This window comes from Oratosquilla oratoria, chromosome 4, assembly GCF_046742065.1.
Source record: "Oratosquilla oratoria isolate Oo_2021 chromosome 4, ASM4674206v1, whole genome shotgun sequence".
Taxonomy (NCBI): domain Eukaryota; kingdom Metazoa; phylum Arthropoda; class Malacostraca; order Stomatopoda; family Squillidae; genus Oratosquilla; species Oratosquilla oratoria.
The window spans coordinates 28,502,191-28,522,001 of NC_134780.1; the positions used below are offsets into that span (position 1 = coordinate 28,502,191).

The following is a 19,811-nucleotide window of genomic DNA, read 5'->3' on the forward strand; positions in this document are numbered from 1 at the left end:
TCCTCATAGATAACAGGTCATCCCTGTGTCTTGCCCATTGCCCTGGGTCAGAAGCAATGCAGCAAGACACAGCAAGGCCACTTCATTTAATCAGGGACCCCCTCCTTGTCCCCTCATGCAGAAAAAGAGATGGGGAAAAATCCCCTCAGGTTGCATCAAAATATAATTCATATGTACTACCCTTCCATGCATCATGGCATGGTTGGTGCTAGTCACCAACCTATAATTTAGTGGTGTCTCCTTACCTTTGTGAATTGGTGCCAAATTTGCCTTCTTTCAATGAACACAATAATACTGTGAGTCTTGTCCGCTACTTGTTCCCTACATTGTTTAACCTCTTCAATATGAGTTGAATTCTCATGTGTAGCATTGCCTGTCTGATGTACAATTATACAGTGATGCACCATAATACTCTCATGTTTCACCCTGAATGTTAATAACCATAGGAAATGCGATCAAGCAGGGGTCACTAAGCTTCAACTACATAATAAATATAATCTAGGTGCCGATGCTGCCATCCTCATATACACTCATGCCTCATGACGCCAACATCGGTGTCATCATATGAAAAGGGTTAACCCAAAAACTGCGACATGTATCATATGATGAACAGCATGTAACTGTGACATACATATGATGAAAAAGCTACTTTTAAACTTGGCAGCCTATTTTTCGCACCTATATGTCTTGATATGATATTTGACAACTCAGGGTGAGCAACTCCATAATCCCTACCTTTTCACCTACGCATCCATAGTTCTCCTCAAGACACCATGGAAAGGTCAGGTCAGTCACCTCAGCACGACCCACAACCCACTATTTCTTGTCGTGTAAGATATAACTTATACAAGATCCATTCCTATGGAAATGAAAGAAACTGTGGACAATTCCAGTAGCAGTGGTGATTAACAAAGCTTGAAAAAGTTACATAAAAAAATGTGGTAGAGAAGTTATTGCTGCATGTGGTACTGCGAGAAGAAGTATGGGAAAGCATTACACATAGCCCTCACCAAGCCTAGCACAACATCTCATCCTAAAGCTGAAAAAAGAAGAATAACAAAAAATCTAACACCTTCAAAGTTTGTTCCTATGATAGTTGACAGCGATGAAGAATCATTATCCTCTCTGAGTGACGACGATGTGGACTGGGACATCAAAAGTACAGGAGAAGAGCGAGGAGTGTGTGATGGTGATAATGGCGACATGCATGGTGGTAGCACAGACGAGGAGGAGGAGGAGGAGGAGGAGGAGGAGGAGGAGGAGGAGGAGGAGGAGGAGGAGGAGGAGGAGGAGGAGGAGGAGGAGGAGGAGGAGGAGGAGGAGGAGGAGGAGGAGGAGGAGGAGGAGGAGGAGGAGGAGGAGGAGGAGGAGGAGGAGGAGGAGGAGGAGGAGGAGGAGGAGGAGGAGGAGGAGGAGGAGGAGGAGGAGGAGTCACTTGATGCTACCCTCCATTCCTTTGTGTGAAAAGATGGTGGTGATTTTGACCCAGACATTCACAATTTTGACAATAGATATTCAAGAATTACTGAGGAGTGGCCTCGTGATGCAGATGCTAGTGAAACTGATTATTTTGAAACATATTTTGCTAATGACATAGTTTCTGTCATTGCGAACAAAATAATTAGAGGTCAAAGCTCCCAAACTCAACACCCTCGGGACCAGCACCAAGTCAAGTAATAGAATTTGGGAGCCACAATAGCAATAATACAGCTACAGAGGTATTGTAGATACATGAAATAACAGTGGATTCCACATCACAATACTGTGACAACAAACCACCATACCTAAACTGGTAGCGGGAAATGATCATGTTGGTGCTAAGCGGCCGTACCAGGAAATACTATGCTGTGTTTTTGAAAACACATAATTATAACAGAGTTTTAGGTGTTGCTGGGTCTTAGATTGCAGAGTTTGGGAGTTTTGACCTGTATTACAAGGTCAAGGTACACACCAACCCACCCCTCTCTCTTTTCCAGTACATCAATCAGTTTCAAGTAAAAGCTTAAAGATTTAACACATATGACCTTCCAGATCTGAAGCCAAACTAATTGTCTGGCATAATGTTCATCTCTTCAAAATATTTGGTCCATAGATCTTTCACAATTCTTTCACATAATTTCACTATTTTGCTGGTCAGTGATACCAGCCTATAATTTAGTGATGTCTCATTATTTCCATTTTTGTCCTTTTCCAATAAAGTGACACAATGCCTTATTTCAACAAACATGTGATAAAACTGGATCTTGTCCCCTACATTCTTTAAGTATCCAATTTGAGATCTTGTCATGTCCTGAAGCTTTTGACACATCCAATGATCCCAAGAGATTGAGCCTCTCTCTCACTTCTGCATTTATATTTTCTAAACCTGGTTCTTTGCTCCCCCCACTTTCCTCCAAAAATCTGCTCTTTTGCAAAGACCTATTGAAAACTTTCATTAATTATTTCTGCCTGAGCTGAGGCCTCTTCAAAGACCTCACCACCCACCAAAACACGGTGATTACCCCAGTCTCAATTTATCATTTATAAACCTGTAAAATGGTTTCAGTTCATCTTTGCATTTATCTACTACATCTCTTTCAAAAATGCTTTCTTCCACCCTGTGAATTCTTGTATAGTCATTTCTAGCTTATTTGTAAGCTTCTTTTGTTTTACTGCTTCTTCTATTACTTCTTTTTTGCAATCTCACACTTTCTATTGAACCAGTCCTATTTCTGCTTCTTCCTTTCACCAGTCTTTGGCGTGTGTTTGTGCACCCCAAAGTTGTAAATGTCAAGAAAGATTTCCCATTTCCTCCTTATACCTGTAGTATTAATTAATTCATCCCAGTTTGCTTCTTCAAAGAATTTTTTTTCAACCCTTAATACTCGGCTTTCCTAAAATTGAGTCTTCCTTGCCTGTGTGATTCATTCCTTGGCTCTATTTCCTCATCCTCCAGCTGAAACTCAATTGTAACATGGTCACTTTTTCCTATTAGGCAAAAGTAGTTCAAGGAGCTGTTGATGTCTGGCTCTTTGGCTGGTAACTCTTGTGGGAGTGTCATCTCCTCTTACCCAGGTCACTTCCTTTATCCACTGGATCATTGTGTTCTCCATTGCTATACTCAATAGGGTATTTCCCCAAGAATCTGCTTTGCCACTTGCTTATCATTCCTCCTAGATGACCTCATCACAATTAAAATCTCCAATAAGGACTATGTTGCTACTTTGTTCAATATTTTTCTTTAGGATAAGAGCTGTATCCAATAACATTTCTTGAAGTTCAGCTTCATTCCAAGCTCTTCTCTTGGGGTGAACATATTCCACCATGAAGTCTTTTATTGTGCCCTTTAGTAATAATCTTTAGGTGAATTTCTTCAGCCTTGCCTTCACTTGGATTTGCTTCTTCCACATTTATGTTACTTATCACCATAAACATTATTACTCCACCATTTTTATCTTCTCCGTCTCTTCCCCAGGTGTATATATTGTTCCCCAACTGTATAGCATGTGCTATTCTGAGTTTCCTTGTAGTACTTCCTTTGCAATACTGTCTTCCTGTTTTCTTAGAAACCACTTTCTCACCTTCTGATTGATAAGTCACCAAAAAACAGTTATTTTTCTTCTTTGGTGTTCCTATCATTTTTGGCTTTGGCTTCCTCTAAAAAGTTTCACGTCTTTGCTCATTCCTCTTTGTTAGCATCTTTCCTAATCCAAATATATATATTTTTTTTCTTCACATGCTAACTTCCAAGACTTGCTGATTATTTCTTTTGCAATGGCTTATGTGATGAGTTGATGCACCTAGTCACTTTGTCCCTTTGTTCACCCATGCATTTTGCCCAAGCATGCCCCAGCTGGCACCATGGGTCACACAGGCCCCCGGTACCTAGCCCAAGCATGCCTCAGCAATATAGGCTATACCCCACACTATGCAGGCTGGGTCACATGGTTGCTACAGAGGGTCATTTGGATCAGAGGTCTCATTACATACAGCAGCACAGGTTGAGAGTTACACACCATGAACGCAGTGTGTTCCCTCCTGCAAACAAGGTATAATTCATCTTCCCCTGGTTTAATAATTACTATTTTGCTTATCACAACCACAGTAGACAAATAAAGGAGACACAGAGATCCTGTGTTTATATTTAGCCTCACCCTTGGTACCCCTTTACCATACTTACAACTTGAACTTTACATACATTGGACACGTGCAATTTCTCTTATACTTGCATAACCAATACATGCTATCAATCTGGTCTGTTACATCCAAATCTTTCTCTAGAGTTGTGTAATTTCCCTAATCATTTGCATTTTTTGTTCTTGGCATAACTTCCAGCCTCCATTTTCACTATGAGCACCAAGGCACCAAAAGATCAGCAAAGGCTAGTCCTTCAATGCCTGCTGCAAAATGTGAGAGGAAAACTTTTGAAATAAAGTTGGAGGTTATCACGAGATATGAAAACAATAATTCTATTTCCTCATCCTCCAGCTGAAATTCAATTGTTACATGGTCACTTTTCCTATGGGGCAAAGGTAGTTCAATACGCTGATGATATCTGGCTTTTTGGTTAGTAACAGATCTAATCTTGTGGGAATGTTATCTCCTTTTACCCACTGTGTCATTGTGTTCCCCTTTGCTATACTAAACGGGGTATTTCCCCAGGAATCTGCTATGCCTCTTGCTTCCCATTCCTCAAAGTTGACCTCACTGCCATTAAAATCTCCAATAATGACTAACTTGCTACTTTGTTCAATATTTTTCTTTGGAAAAAGAGCTGTGTCAAATAACATTTCTTGATATTCATCTTCATTCCAAGTTCTTGTTGGGGGGGGGGGGGTGTTCCATTATGCCACCATGAAGTCTCTTTTATTCTGTTCTTTAGTACTAATTTTTAGGTGGTTCACTTTGGCCTTTCCTTGACCCAGAGTTGCTTCCTCCCCTTTTATGTCACTTCTCATCTTCTCTCTCTTTCTTCTTCAGGTGTATTTATTTTTCCCCAACTGTAGATAAAAATTTTTGGGGAATTTGGTCTCCACTACACACAAATCATCAGGTTTATTTATCTTTAGTAGTCATTTATCTCCAACTTGACCAACAGTAAACCATGAACATTAGCATGTGCAATTCTAAGTTTCCTTGTAGTGTTTCCTTTGCAATACTGCCTTCCTGTTTTTTATAGAAACCATTTCCTTACATTCTGATTGACAAATTGCTGTTTGCCTTCTTCCTTTCTCCCATCATTTTTGGCTATGGCTTCCTATAGGAGTTTTAGAGGAATCCAAAGCTAAAAATGAGTACAGATGAAAAACAGCATTTTTTTGGGTGAGCTGTCATTCAGAATGTGAGGATATGGTTTCTAAAAGAACAGGAAGTATTGCAAAGCAAACACTACAAGAAAATTGTTTGCATTATGGTGTGTACATGTAGCTGTTACAATGTCTGCGTAAAATAAATTTGTATTTCTGTAGTGTGGGTATATTATGCATGTAATGTATTGATTAAAGAGTGTGGGGGATAGGATTGAGCCCTGAGGTACTCCATTCATAAAGTTTCTGGTGTCTGATGATTGGTCATTACATGACAAATAGGCATTTCTGCCCTCCAAATAATTAGCAGCCATCTTTTTATATTATTGTGTATGTCGGTGTTGTATATTTTGTTTACGAAACTGTAAGGGAATGGCACAAAAAGCTTTACAAAAGTCTTTACTAAAATTTTAATAAAATGTGTTCTGTGTGGAGGCCTACTTGTGTATTTATCTAATTGTATCTACCTAATTGTAGTATACAGGAAAATAGCAATGCTCATTGGGACTAGTCCCCTATTCTCTAATTTTCTAACATACCGAGACACAAATTCATGTACAGTTCCAACTTAATCTATATCCTTGATTTCTAATTATCATATTTAGATTTTAACTCGTGTATTGTTTGAGCATGGGCTACATCACCTTCTAAGCTGTTCCAGATATTTATACATCTATATGGAAACCTGTATTTCTTCATATCCTTTAGACATATGGTCTTAACTTACTGCCATGACCTCTTAAAACCCTCCCATCTTTAATCGAGAGATCTCTTCTGTAAATGCAATCTATCCTCATTAGTGACCTGAACTCGTAATAATATCACCTCTTTCTCTTCAATCTTTCAAAGTTGGCAGACCCAGTGCTTTTAGTCTTTCCTCAAACGGTTTCTCTGCCAGGCTGGGAATTAGTTTGGTTGCTGCCCTTTGTATTCTCTCAATCTTGCTTATATCCTTCACTCTGTGGGAGGACCATACTACTGACATATATTCCAGTCTTGGGCATATCAGGGTTATGATGAGTTTTTCATCATCCCTTCATCCATACAGTGGAATGCCAATTTAATCTTCTGCAGTAGTCCGTATGTCTCTCCCACAATCCTGCTGACATGTCTGTCAGGTGACAGGTTGTCTTTTATCAAGATTCCCAAGTCCTCTCTTTTGTTTTTGTTATGGGTTCACTTCCCAAGAAGTAGTTTAAGGATGGCCTTTTGCCACTATTGACCAATTCCAATATTTTGTATTTTTGGGTAAGCCAGTTGTTTGCTGATGACACTGCACTTACAGCAGGATCAGAGGAGGGATTGAGGAAGTTAGTGACAGTTTGGGAAGGTGTGTGAAAGAAGGAAGTTGAAGATAAATGTGGGTAAAAGTAAGGTGATGAGAAATACAGGACGATAGAGTGGCAGCAGGCTGGAAGTGAGTAGTAAGGGAGAGAGACTGGAGGAAGTGGATAGTTTTAGATACTTGGGTGCAAATGTGGCAGGAAAGGGAGGAGTGGGAGTGGAGATAGAATGCAAATTGAGAGAAGCAAGTAAATGCCTTGGGGGATTAAAAAGTGTAATGAGAAATAGACATTTAGGAATGGATGCTAAGGAGATTGTATGAAGGAGTGATTGTGCCAACAGCACTGTATGGGGCAGAAACATGGAACATAAGAGGGGAAGAGAGAAGGAGTTTGAATGTGTTTAAGATGAAATGTCTGAGAAGTATGATAGGGGTTACTAGGTTAGATAGAGTGAGAAATGAGGAGGTGAGGAAGAGAACAGGGGTGGAAAGGGAGTTGGGAGATAGGGTTGATGAAAGAGTATTGGGATGGTTTGGACACATGGAAAGAATGAGTGAAGAAAGACTAGTAAAAGTGGTGTGGAAGGCAGAGGTGGAAGGAGTGCACATGAGGGGGCGGCCTAGGATGAGATGGATGGATGGGGTAAAAGGGGCACTGCGAAAGAGGAGAATGTCTGTTGAGGAGAGATGGGAGAGGACAGAAGATAGGGGTGAATGGAGAAGGGTTGTGTATGGATGATGCTGTGATGCATGAGGGAGTGTGGGTGGGGGATGGGGGGTGAGGGAGTATGTAAAGAAATAAATTGATGCAGCCCAAAGGGATTTCTCCCCATCTCCTTTTCTGCATGAGGGGACAGAGAGAGGGGGTCGCCGAATTAATGAAGCGGCTTTTCTTTGGACGTGCTGTGTCTGGCAACACTGCTTCTGACCCAGGGCAGTGCACAAGATGCAGGGATGAACCTGTTATCCAGGAGGTGCCAAGATGAGAGGGGGGAGGGGGTAGAGGGGAGTGGAGTATGTAAGGGATGGAATGGGTGGGAGTGGTTTCTATGCCTTTGCCTTTTGGCTACCCTCCCATATAAGGGGGAAAAGAGCCTTTGGTATATGTATGTATGGGTAAGGTCGATCAGATGAGTATATAAATATACATACACACATTACATATATATATATATATAGGAGTCATGATAAAAGACAACCTGTCACCTGACAGACATATCAGCAGGATTGTGGGAGAGACATACGGGCTACTGCAAAAGATTAAAATGGTGTTCCACTGCATGGATGAAGAGATGATGAAAAAACTCATCAAAAACTGGAATATGTTTCATTAGTATGGTCCCCACACATAATGAAGGATATAAGCAAGATTGAGAGACTACAAAGGGCAGCAACCAAACTAGTCCCCAGCCTGGCAGAGAAACCGTTTGAGGAAAGACTAAAAGCACTGGGTCTGCCAACTTTGAAAGATTGAAGAGAAAGAAGTGATATGATGACAGTATTCAGGTCATTAAAGGGGATAGATTGCATTGACAGAAGAGATGTCCTGATTAAAGATGGGGAGGGATTTAAGAGGTCATGAAAGTAAATTAAAAAAGACCACATGTCTAAAGGATATGAAGAAATACAGGTTTACATATAGATGCATAAATATCTGGAACAGCTTAGAAGGTGATGTAGCCCAAGCTCAAACAATATACAAGTTCAAAGTTAAATATGATGATTGGAAATCAAGGATATAGATTAAGTTAGAACTATACATGAATTTGAGTCTAGGATGTTAGAGAATTGAAGAATAGGAGATAGGACCCAATGAGCATTGTTCCTTTCCTGTATACTACAATTAGGTAAATACACACATATGGATTAAACAGCTCTGCCCATTGGGACTTCAACCCTAGGTTGTGCAACTTTTACCACAATGTTAAGACACTATTATCATGCTAAGGAATGTTCTGAAGCTCATCCTATACATTCCCTGACATCAACTCACACAGCATGATACAATGACTTAATTTCACTAAGTCTTTTATTCAGGAGAGCCATCTAACAAGTGTATGAAGTTACAAGATTTGGCATTATACACGGGGTATTGATGGGGCTATTGACTATAAAGAATACTTACATCTAATAAGTCAAGTGAATCACCATCACTGTCTCTCCCAGCAGAACTTATTTGATTTCCATCACACGAATCTGATTCTCCTGGTGTTTCCATGCTTAGAAAAAGAAAGTAAAAAAGAAAATCAACACTTGCAAATACAACTGTTATTGAGAAAATGTGATGGCAGAATACAATTCAGATGTAAGCAAGTTCTTGATAATACACCCATTCACTCAAAGCAGTCACCAGCACAAATAATAGTAGCATTCACTAAACCAGGAGTTTTCAAAATGGGGGACACCCCCTCTGTGGATATTTAGCATTCTGGAAGGGAGTTGTCAGGAGTCATTTAATGCTGAAAAATTCTGTAATATGACTAATGCATGTTGAGTTTACTCATGGTTGCAGTGAATACATGTAAATATAATAAATTGCTGCCTTGAGTTTCAGCAAGTGGAAAACCTGCAGCCTTACACTGGCCGGCAACAATTCTTGGGCCTTCTCACAGACAACTGTCTGTTGTGTTAGTGTGGGATAGTTTCCATGTCACCTGCTGAAAGTGTTCAGGGAAGGGGAGCAAATACCAGTTCTTAGCTCTCCATGTGTGAAAAAAGTGTATGAAATGCAAATGAAGTTGAGAGAGATCTTGGGCTCTGTTCAAAGATCAAGTATCAGCCTCTCAGGGCTGCACTTCCTGATGGAGGTGAGGGGGTTAATTGAACTGCACTGGTTACCAATAAAGGCAAGAATTATTTACAAGACTTACCAAGTCTTCAAGTTTACAAGACTTACCAAGTCTTAAAGTTTGGAAAACCAGAATGTACAAGAATGTACAATGTATTATCTATTCTCTCATTCAAATATATATAGACAGGTTAGCTAACACTGCAACCTCCTGGGGACTGAGCTTAGCAGCTGATAAATGTGCACGGCTACATTATGCCACAGCCTTTTCTCACCTGCCACATCCTGGTAGACTTGTTTTTGGTGAAAGAGAACTAGTATGCAGTAGTGAACAGGACATTGGAATCCTAATGGATTCTGGCCTAACTTTCCAAAGGCATATTGAATCTGTTGCCAACAAGGCAGGTGGTATGGTGAATATCTTCTTAAAGGGTACCGTAAATTGCACATCTGAGTTTATGTGATCACTCTATATTTCTAATGTCAGGCCACTAATGGATTTTGGTTCATATCAGATTGTTAGTCAGTTCAGAGATGTTGGGCTTAGGAGGTTGATAGACTTGCTGATATGCCCTACTCTGCTTGACTTAGAGCATTAGATTAATATTCAATGTATGGTTGTTTACTTCAATCTGACCTAACGACTGTAAGGAGGATCCTTTATGGAAAACTGCCTTCACTTGAACATTCATTTATATTAAATGTCAGTGGCACTTGCAGTCATCTATTTCAGCTACTCTTTGCTCAAAGTAATATGAATGTCAGAGCCTGTTTCTTCACTTGCCATGTCATTCCAACATGGAACTGACTACCCTCTGATGTTGTGCCTTGTACTACACTCTCTGCTTTTAAGTTGTGTCTACATGATGCCCTTAAAGATGAACTATTCTCTTTCTATGGAGAAAGAAAGAAAGAAAGAAAGAAAGAAAGAAAGAAAAGAAAAAAAAAAAAAAAAAAAAAAAAAAAAAAAAAAAAAAAAAAAAAAAAAAAAAAAGAGGGTAATAAGGGAGTGGTATCTGGTCCAGGGCCATCTGACCCAAGGTTGTATCATCCAGGGGCCGATTCATCTGGTAAGTGGGAGAGTATGTACATATATACATATATATATATATATATATATATATATATACAGGTAGTCCTCACTTTACGCGCTAGATGCGTTCCAAAAGGCAGCGCGTAATGTGAATTTCGCGTAATGTGAGGAATTAAACTCACTACTTTGCTGTTACAAGTGTTTCCAATACCATAATCCTTCCTGCAGCTGAGCCACGAGCTAAGCATATAACCTCTGACCTGCCTTGTTGTTGTTGATTTACCACCACATATGGGATCACGGGTTAATTGGCCTTTACGCCTTGATAAGTAGCGTCCCTCTGCTGATCTGCACGCTGTTGTTGTTGTTGTAGCGGCAGCTTATTGTGATTCAAGGATGTCATAAATAGACAGCGCCTTCACCTTAATCAGCGCCAAGCTAACCGGCACACGAGTCTTATTTTGATGCTCAATCCAAGTTGCAAGCATCTTCTCCATCCTTTCCATCTCCATAGGGCGAGAATATGATGACTTGTTAGCTTGTAGAGGCGTTCCTGATTTGGCAGCTTCACGAATCTTGGTGGAGTTTTGTTTTATGGTCCTCACCGTAGACTCGCTGAGGCCCATTGCCGCCACAATCACATTGTTTCTCTGCCCTTTATCTAACCTGTCCAGAACTTCCAGCTTTTGCTCCAATGTCAATGTCTTCCTTGCTTTCTTCTGCCTACCATCACAGGCTGGAAATGTCGCTGGGCGCTTGGGAGCCATGGTAAACAAGAACACTGATGATTTGATGAACACAGAGATGCTGACACAACGAAGCGTTGGTAAACAATGAGCTTGGTGGCGAGAGGGATGCGGAGGCTGGAATCAGCTAGCGTCACCTAGCGGCTGCCTTACGGAACTAAATCGCAGCCCGCGTATTTTAACTTTCCGGATTTCGCGTTACTCTGAGGAATTTGTGTAATGTGAGGAATACCCCCTAGTTTTGGACACCGCTAATGTGAAATCGCGTAATGTGAACCCGCGTAAAACGAGGATTACCTGTATATATATATATATAATATATATATATATATATATATACATATATATATATATAAATATATATACTGTATATACATATATAAATATACACACATATACATACATATATCTATATCTATATATATCTATATCTATATATATATATATATATATATATATATGTGTGTGTGTGTACCCTGATGATGTCTTGAATAGACGAAAACATTCAGTATTCATTTCTTTTGTTTTCCAAGTGGTTTCTGCAAATATATCTATCTATCTATCTATATATCTATATATATATATATATATACATATATATATATACCAAGGCTTTTTCCTCCTCTCAAGGGAGGTAGCCAAAAAAACAAAGGCATAAAATTCACTCCCACCCATCCATCTCCATATACTCCACTTCCATCCACTCTACTCCCTCACTCTTATCTTGGCTCCTCCTGGATGATGGGTCACCTCTGCATCTTGCCCACTGCCCTGGATCAGCAGCAGTGTCTCAAGACACAGCACATCAATAGCAAGGCTGCTTCATTAAATCAGTGAACATCACTAGTCAAAATTTGGGCCGAGATTACCTAGCTTTATAATACTTACACAACTTTATATTAATTGCCTTGTATTGTGCTCATGTTGCCTACCAGACTTGTAAACTACGAGAATTTGATTCACAATTTTTTGAGCCAAAGTAGATAACCAATTATCCTTTGTTTGTCGAAAAAAAGGGAATAAACAGAACAATTAGTTGTTGTTGTTGTTGTCGTTCCCTAGACTGTCTGCCCGAGCAGTCCCGTCTCCCCAAGGAATGCCATAGCCGAAACTGGGTTTTCCCACAAATCCTTTATAGAGCGTATGTTGTGTTGTTTGCGTGCATGATTGTGTATAATGCAGTCTTCCATTATGTGTTGTATGGTATGGGGTGAAGTGTTACATCCTGGGCAGCTGTTCACAACACGGTCATCCAGCCTCTTCTGGTAGCTTAGAAGTGCTGGGTGGTGACCGCACCACAGTCTGGCCAAGTGGACTCTGTCCTTTCGTGGGAGAGAGGATTCAGAAGGGTGGATATCAGGGGGTCTGGCATGCAGCAGTGTGTTGTCTTTCAGTGTGTTAATGGAGCGGTGAGTGATATGATTATGAATATGTTTCCGGAGGCTGGTATTTGGTGGTTGTGGAGGAAGAGAAGAGAGTATCTGTGCGTGATAAAGGTCTTTGGGTGTTGTTTTAATGTTTCTTGGTGTGTGTGGGTGTTCTGCTATGTAGTGTAGCAGAAGGGATTTCTCCCCGTCTTCTCCTTTTATGCATGGGTGGGACGGAGAGGGGGGGTCGCCGATTTAATGAAGCGGCCTTGCTGTGGATGTGCTGTGTCTTGCGACATTGCTTCTGACCCAGGGCAGTGGACAAGGTGCAGGGATGACCCATCATCCAGGAGGTGCTAAGATAAGAGGGAGGGTGGAGGGTTGTGGAGTGTATTCAGGGATGGAATGGGTGAGAATGATTTTATGCCTTTTCCTTTTTGGCTACCTCCCTTGTAAGGGGGAAAAAGCCTTGGTATATGTATGTATATATTTGCTCCAACCAAATCTACAGCAACACTTCTCACCAACTGGACAAAAGAACACAAATACATACCTCATCTCTACATCAACACTCTAATACCACACACAAACACACCGAAAATTCTTGGTGTAACATACGATACATCCATGTCTTTCAAACAACACATCACAAACATAAAAAACAAATGCACACCCAGACTTAACGCACTTAAGTTAATCACTGGAACAACATTTGGACAAAACAAAGAAACTAATATAACAATATACAAACAATGCATACGCTCAGTGTTGAATTATGCGAGTACTGCATGGGCTCCTAATCTCAGTGAGACACACCACAACACCCTTCAAATCATACAAAACAAAGCCCTAAAAACAATTACAGGCTGCACAAATACAACACCTACAGACCATTTACACCATGAAACAAAAGTCCTCAAAGTCAAGGACCACCTCGACATGAGAGGCACACAAACACTTGCCGCAGCCACCACAAACACATTACACCCGCTACACTACATAGCAGAACAATTAGTTATCCACTTTGGAAAAAAAAGTCAATAAAACTCTCGTAATGGATTTATCCCTTTGACTTTGGCTACCTCCCTTGTAAAGGAGAAAAAGCCAATGATATATGTATGTTCTTAGGTGGTCTAATTAAATTTTGGGCATATTACTTCAACCCAATCTATTATTTTGTTAGTGCCAAGACTGCCAAATTTGGTAAGTGAATCACATCAACAGTCTAACATTTTGTTAATGCCAAGGTTGCTTAATCTAATGTGTATCACATCAATACAGTCTAATACTTTGTATCAAAGTTATTGGTAAATCTTCTAATGCAATATAACATTAGAAAACTAAATATCAATTTTGTAAATGATAAAACATTCACATAATATATGTTTTTCTTGGCAGAAATCAACAACAGAAAAGGTTGCTAAAAGTGATAAACTTACAAACATAGCCGCTGGGGCTGCTTGAGATGCCATCATTGTTTTGATAGATGCTGTGGTCAAAGAAATTAAATAATAAATTTGTCTACTCCAACCTAACCTTCATTTAGTAATGCGATACCTATAATTCTATAGGTCATCCAGATTGTCATTGTCGTCATCAGGGATGTTGTTGGCTGGTTTTGGTATCATATCCGATCAGACTGCGGAGTATGATGGAGTTGCAGTGCTTTAAGAAATGCATGAAACTCAGCTCCATAACACAGCTTTGTTTGGTAGTGTACAGTATTTGCTTTTTTTGGGGCTGGAAAGATGGGGATTGAGGTAGTATGTGTGAGCAAAATTTGACGCAGCCCGAAGGGATTTCTCCCCGTCTTCTCCTTTTATGCATGGGGGGGACGGAGAGGGGGGGTCGCCGATTTAATGAAGTGGCCTTGCTGTGGATGTGCTGTGTCTTGCGACATTGCTTCTGACCCAGGGCAGTGGACAAGGTGCAGGGATGACCCATCATCCAGGAGGTGCTAAGATAAGAGGGAGGGTGGAGGGGTGTGGAGTGTATTCAGGGATGGAATGGGTGAGAATGATTTTATGCCTTTTCCTTTTTGGCTACCTCCCTTGTAAGGGGGAAAAAGCCTTGGTATATGTATGTATGTATGTATGTATATGGAAAGACAACCCTATGATCACAGCTTCATTTGGTAGTGTATTTGCTTTTAGCAATTTTTCTTTTTAATCGATTTTCACCATGAGGTGAAAGTGGCAGCAGACTGGAAGTGAGCATTAAGGGAGAGCGACTGGAGGAAGTGGATAGTTTTAGATACTTGGGTGCAAATGTGGCAAGAAAAGGTGGAGCGGAAGTGGAGGTAGAATGTAGATTGTGAGAAGCGAGTAAATGCCTTGGTGGATTAAAAAGTGTAATGAGAAATGGATGCTAATATTTTTCTTTGTAGAAATCTATAAAAAAAAAAATCCTTTAGACGCCACCTTTGTTTTGATAGATTCGGAGGTCAGCGACATTGATGACGACCTGATGACCACTAGAATTACAGGTACCACATTACTAAACACAGGTTAGGTTAGGTAGGCAGGTTGGGTTAGGTTAGGCAGTTAAGTTAGGTAGGTCAGCTTGGGTTAGAATATATAAATTTGGTATACTTTAATTTTTTTGAACTCCGTCTCTACCAAAAAAAGGTGGTATCTCAAGTAGCAAAAGTGGCTATGCTTGTTTATAGCTTTTAGTAACTATTTCTATTATTGATTTCTGCCAAGAATAACTTATATTACGTTGATGTATTATAATTTATAAAATTACTTTTCTTTTATATATTGCATAGGTGTACACTTCTAAAAATTTACAAAAAAGTGTATTTTACAAAATTTACAAAATTCATATTTATTTTTCTAATGCTCTATCATGTAGATGTACACTTCTGAAAAAATATCAAGTCATCTAGCCTAATATTAAATTTGAGAAAGATAATGACAGCGAATAAAGTGTGTCTAACCTTCCTAAATACTAAAAAGTTGTAGCTGGTCTCTGTGCACATGGGGGCAGGGGGCCCTTGCCCCCACCAGGTATGATACACAGGTTCCAACAAGATACCTCTATAAGGTTATGGCATTATCTAGACCTACAATGATTAGATGAGCCAATAAGCAACTTGGAAATTGGTTTCAGAGCTTTTGCAAGAGCAAAGATCATAAGATGTGCACCAAGACTGCTGCCTAATGACAGAGTGGTGACAGTAAAGCAACATTTAAAAAGCTGAAGACCCATCTGTCCACTGAATGCTATGACCTTTTCAGGAGTAATAGCAACAACTACAAATGTTAAAAAGAAATAATGTGATGCCCTGATGATTGCTGTGTTAGCAATGGAGTTTTTTTTTTGTTTAGTTTTTCTTTGCAATGGGGTACACAGATATAAATATAAAATGTATGAAATTGCGATGAAGACACAAAAATATTACTTCCATTGGATTGTGGCCCTGACCTAGAAATCAGCACTCGAAGTAACAAGTTACAAGCCCAAGGCAAGTGTATAGGCTGGCTTAGCGGCCTTGACAGTTAAGACACATTCTGTGTTTTCTTGGTAACTCCATGCAACTTTCATTTAAAAAAAATATGTACATAAAGAAATCTGATTATACTGTAATTGTAAATCACACTTCCCTATATATCAATTATTATTATGATCACTTCCCTGACACAGTCACAGCTTGCTTCCTTACCTATCTTCATGTACATATGAGGTAAATTGCAAGGTCTCTCTCTGATACGACGAAACTAATCCCTGGTTCTAGATAACCACAATTTAACAATCCCTATTTATACACCTCAGTTTTATTTCCAAATCCTTTGGTTTGAGGTTTAGGCTCAGGTTTAATTCTTCGTATCAGCATTCCTTTATACGCGAACTACTGTTTACTTTCTGGTGTGTCTTATGCGCTTGGCTTTTGTTATCTTTACTTTACATACGTTATTTACACACTCTCCGATCTCTTCATTCATTACAGTTTATGAAAAAAATCTCTACTATCTTTACTATTTCGTATGGGACCAGGTATTCATAAAAATGTTTGACAGACTCAGCCACTAATCAAACCATATAAGGCCATGGTTGCGTTTTTTGCAACAAAAAATTTGCTTGAACTTGTTCATACCTGTATTGTTGCATTTTTGCAACAATGAAATTTTCAGCTTTATTCTTTAAATATGCAACAAAATTGACATAAAAACAGAAAATATTTCAATATCATGCAAAGTATCATATATATATGAAAATTAAACGATTTCTCAAACTCATCTTTTACGGGCACAAATGGGTTAATTATATCATCTGGTAACTCTTATCACTCTGAATAAAGGATTATGGACTATCTAGGAAAGACCACCCGTTCAGTTCAGTTCAGTTCAGTTCAAGAGTTTATTCAACAAAAGAAAACAAATGCTATACATACATGTATACGAATTTTACAAAATAACTTATTGAAAAGGGAGAGCGTGAAGCAAAGCTTATGTGGAAATGCTCTCTCTTTAGGGAAATAATTGTTTTTTTTGTTTTGTTTTTTACAATTTAGTATAATATAATATATATATATATATATATATATATATATATATATATATATATATATATATATATATATTACAATGAGATGAAAAAACATTCGCAGACATGCCTGCTAACTCCGACCTCACGTGGGAATCGGGGTCACGTGTGGGCATCGCATCTTGTGGAGGTCAGGCGGAGTTCTGGTTTCGCGGTGGGGAGAGAGGTCAGGTCGATCGTTGACGGGACGATAATTGCTCACTGTGCGGATCCAGGTCACATGTAACCGTCACCTGCAAGAACAAGAAAAAAAAAGAGCGGCAGACTTAGGCGGTACATGAGAGTTTCTCCATGAATACAACCATGAAATGGACCTAAAATGTTCAATATACTAATACTTATAGATAAATGACTTTTTGAAATATTGTTTGAATGTTGATAAACATTTTGTCTTAGGTAATCCCTTTTCAATTTTATTCCATGTGTTGACACCTATAATAGATAAGCATTGGCCTTTTTTGTTTGTTCTGTACCGAGTTTTAAAGAAGTCATTTGTATGCCTGGTCGCATAGCGAGTTTCGTAAGTTGAGTGAAATTTCAATATGTTTTGAGTCATTTGCTTGTAGATTTGGTGCTTAACGATGGCAGTTTTTTACTTTATTAAGTCCATGAATTTCAGTAGATTTAGTTTTTTAAATAAATTATTTGTATGTTCTAGGCGACCTGGTCAGGGCGTTCCACCAGATTCCTGTGGCATCAGAGGACATCCAGAAGACAGCAATCGTCACACCATTTGGTCTTTTCGAGTGGAAAATGATAACGTTTGGCCCAGACGTTCCAGCGGTTTATAAACCACGCCCTCAGAGACTTCAACTTCGTCACCGTCTACATCGATGATATATTGGTGGCCTCTGACAATCACGACCAACACCGCCAACATCTCCGCCTCCTCTTCCGCCGACTGCAAGAGTATGGCCTCCGTATCCACCCGTCTAAATGCCTCCTAGGAGTGTCATCGCTCGACTTCCTCGGACATCTCATCTCAACAGCAGGCCTGTACCCTCTCCCTCAGAAGGTGGACACCATCATAGACTTCCCACAGCCAACATCCGTCAAGATGCTGCGACAATTCCTTGGGATTGTCAACTACTATCATAGATTCATCCCCGATGCAGCCGCCAAACTCGCACCAGTGAACGACCTCACCAAAAACCGTTCCAAGCTGTCGGTCGTACCAGTGAAGTGGTCTCCTGAAGCTACCCAAGCATTTGGGCAGGTCAAGGCTGCTATTGCACAGGCTGCCCGCCTGTCCTACCCAGTGGCCCACGCCCCCACCTTCCTTACTACCGATGCCTCCTCCAAAGCGATAGGCGCAGTCCTCCAGCAGAGGGTCAACGGACAGCTCCAACCGATTGCATTCTTCTCCAAACGACTGGATCCTTCCTAAATGCGCTATAGTGCATTCGACAGGGAGCTTCTGGCCATATTTTCAGCCGTGAAGCACTTCCTCTATTTCTTAGAAGGCCGGCCATTTACCATCCTTACCGACCACAAACTGTTCACCCATGCACTGGACAGAATCTCCGACCACCACTCACCAAGAGTCTCTCGGCAGCTGTCATTCCTATCCCAATTTGATATTCACATTGAGTACATCAAGGGAGAGGACAACCAAGTGGCCGACGCCTTGTCCAGAATTACCTCCAGCATCCTCCCCGATCACCACCACGTCGACTACGCCCGCATCGCCGCCTCCCAGGGTAACGACGAGGAACTCCGTCTCCTACGCCTGCACGACACCTCCTCCCTGCAGCTCCGACAGCTCCCCAACACTCCTGTACCATTGTGGTGTGACGTCTCTATAGGCAAACCCCGGCCGTACATCCCCGCCTGTCATCGCAAGGATGTGTTCTCGGCATTCCACGACCGCAGTCATTCTGGTATCCGGGCAACACAACGTCTCCTCACAGATCGGGTCGTCTGGCCAGGCATCAACAAAGACGTCAGAGAATGGACCCGCACCTGTCTTCCCTGCCAGTCTTCAAAGGTCACACGCCACGTCCACGCCCCACTCCAATGTTTCCCTACACCCACAGCACGCTTCCAATCAGTCCATGTAAATATTGTGGGCCCCTTTCCACCGCCCTGTGGCATGCGTTACCTGCTCACGTGCGTCGACAGGTACACCAGGTGGCTAAAGGCGATCCCTCTCCTGGATATATCTACCGAGACAACAGCCCGTGCTTTCCTCTCCGGTTGGGTATCCAGATTCGGCGCCCCCCACACCATTGTCACCGACAGGGGCTCCCAGTTCGAATCTGATCTCTGGTCCAGAGTGCTCAAGTTCCTTGGCACCAACCGCAACCGGACTACCGCCCACCACCCTCAAGCCAATGGACTAGTAGAAAGATTCCACCGACAGCTGAAGGAGTCGCTCAAGGCACAGCAATCTTCTTGCAACTGGGCTGACGCCCTCCCCCTGGTATTCCTCTCCATTCGCAACACTTCCAAAGTCGACAGTGATGTGTCTCCATATCAGCTAGTGTACGCTGAAAACCTTCGCCTTCCTGGGGAGATTGCCACCCCCGCCGTTGGCGATCCCGATCGTTACGCCCTCCTTCAGCTCATCAAGGAGACTTTCGCCAGCACCCGCCCACCACCACCTCGGACGCCACAATCAAAGCCAGTGCATGTTCCCCCGGTCCTCGCTGCTAGTGACTAAGTTTACGTCAGGCGGGACTCCAGACGAACCCCTCTCCAACGCCCGTACGATGGACCCTTCAAAGTCATCGGCAGATCGGCGAAACACTTCCTCATCC

General features: G+C 41.1%; 1 protein-coding gene across 2 annotated transcripts in view; it reads right to left on the reverse strand.

Annotated features, from left to right (window-relative positions):
- Positions 1 to 16,400, reverse strand: part of LOC143024715 (uncharacterized) — a 54,307-nt gene extending 37,907 nt beyond the window's left edge. The window contains exons 1-3 of one of the 2 annotated variants that reach the window (XM_076183778.1): positions 16,172 to 16,400; positions 8,696 to 8,789; positions 736 to 859 (exon numbers count right to left, since the gene is read on the reverse strand). Coding sequence is in view for 1 of the 2 variants with exons in the window: in XM_076183777.1 (XP_076039892.1) it covers positions 8,696 to 8,788 (93 nt within the window). In the remaining variant the exon portion in view is untranslated. The remainder of the gene's footprint in view (positions 1 to 735; positions 860 to 8,695; positions 8,790 to 16,171) is intronic. The other variant, XM_076183777.1, reaches the window with a different exon arrangement.
- Positions 16,401 to 19,811: the final 3,411 nt, after the last annotated feature.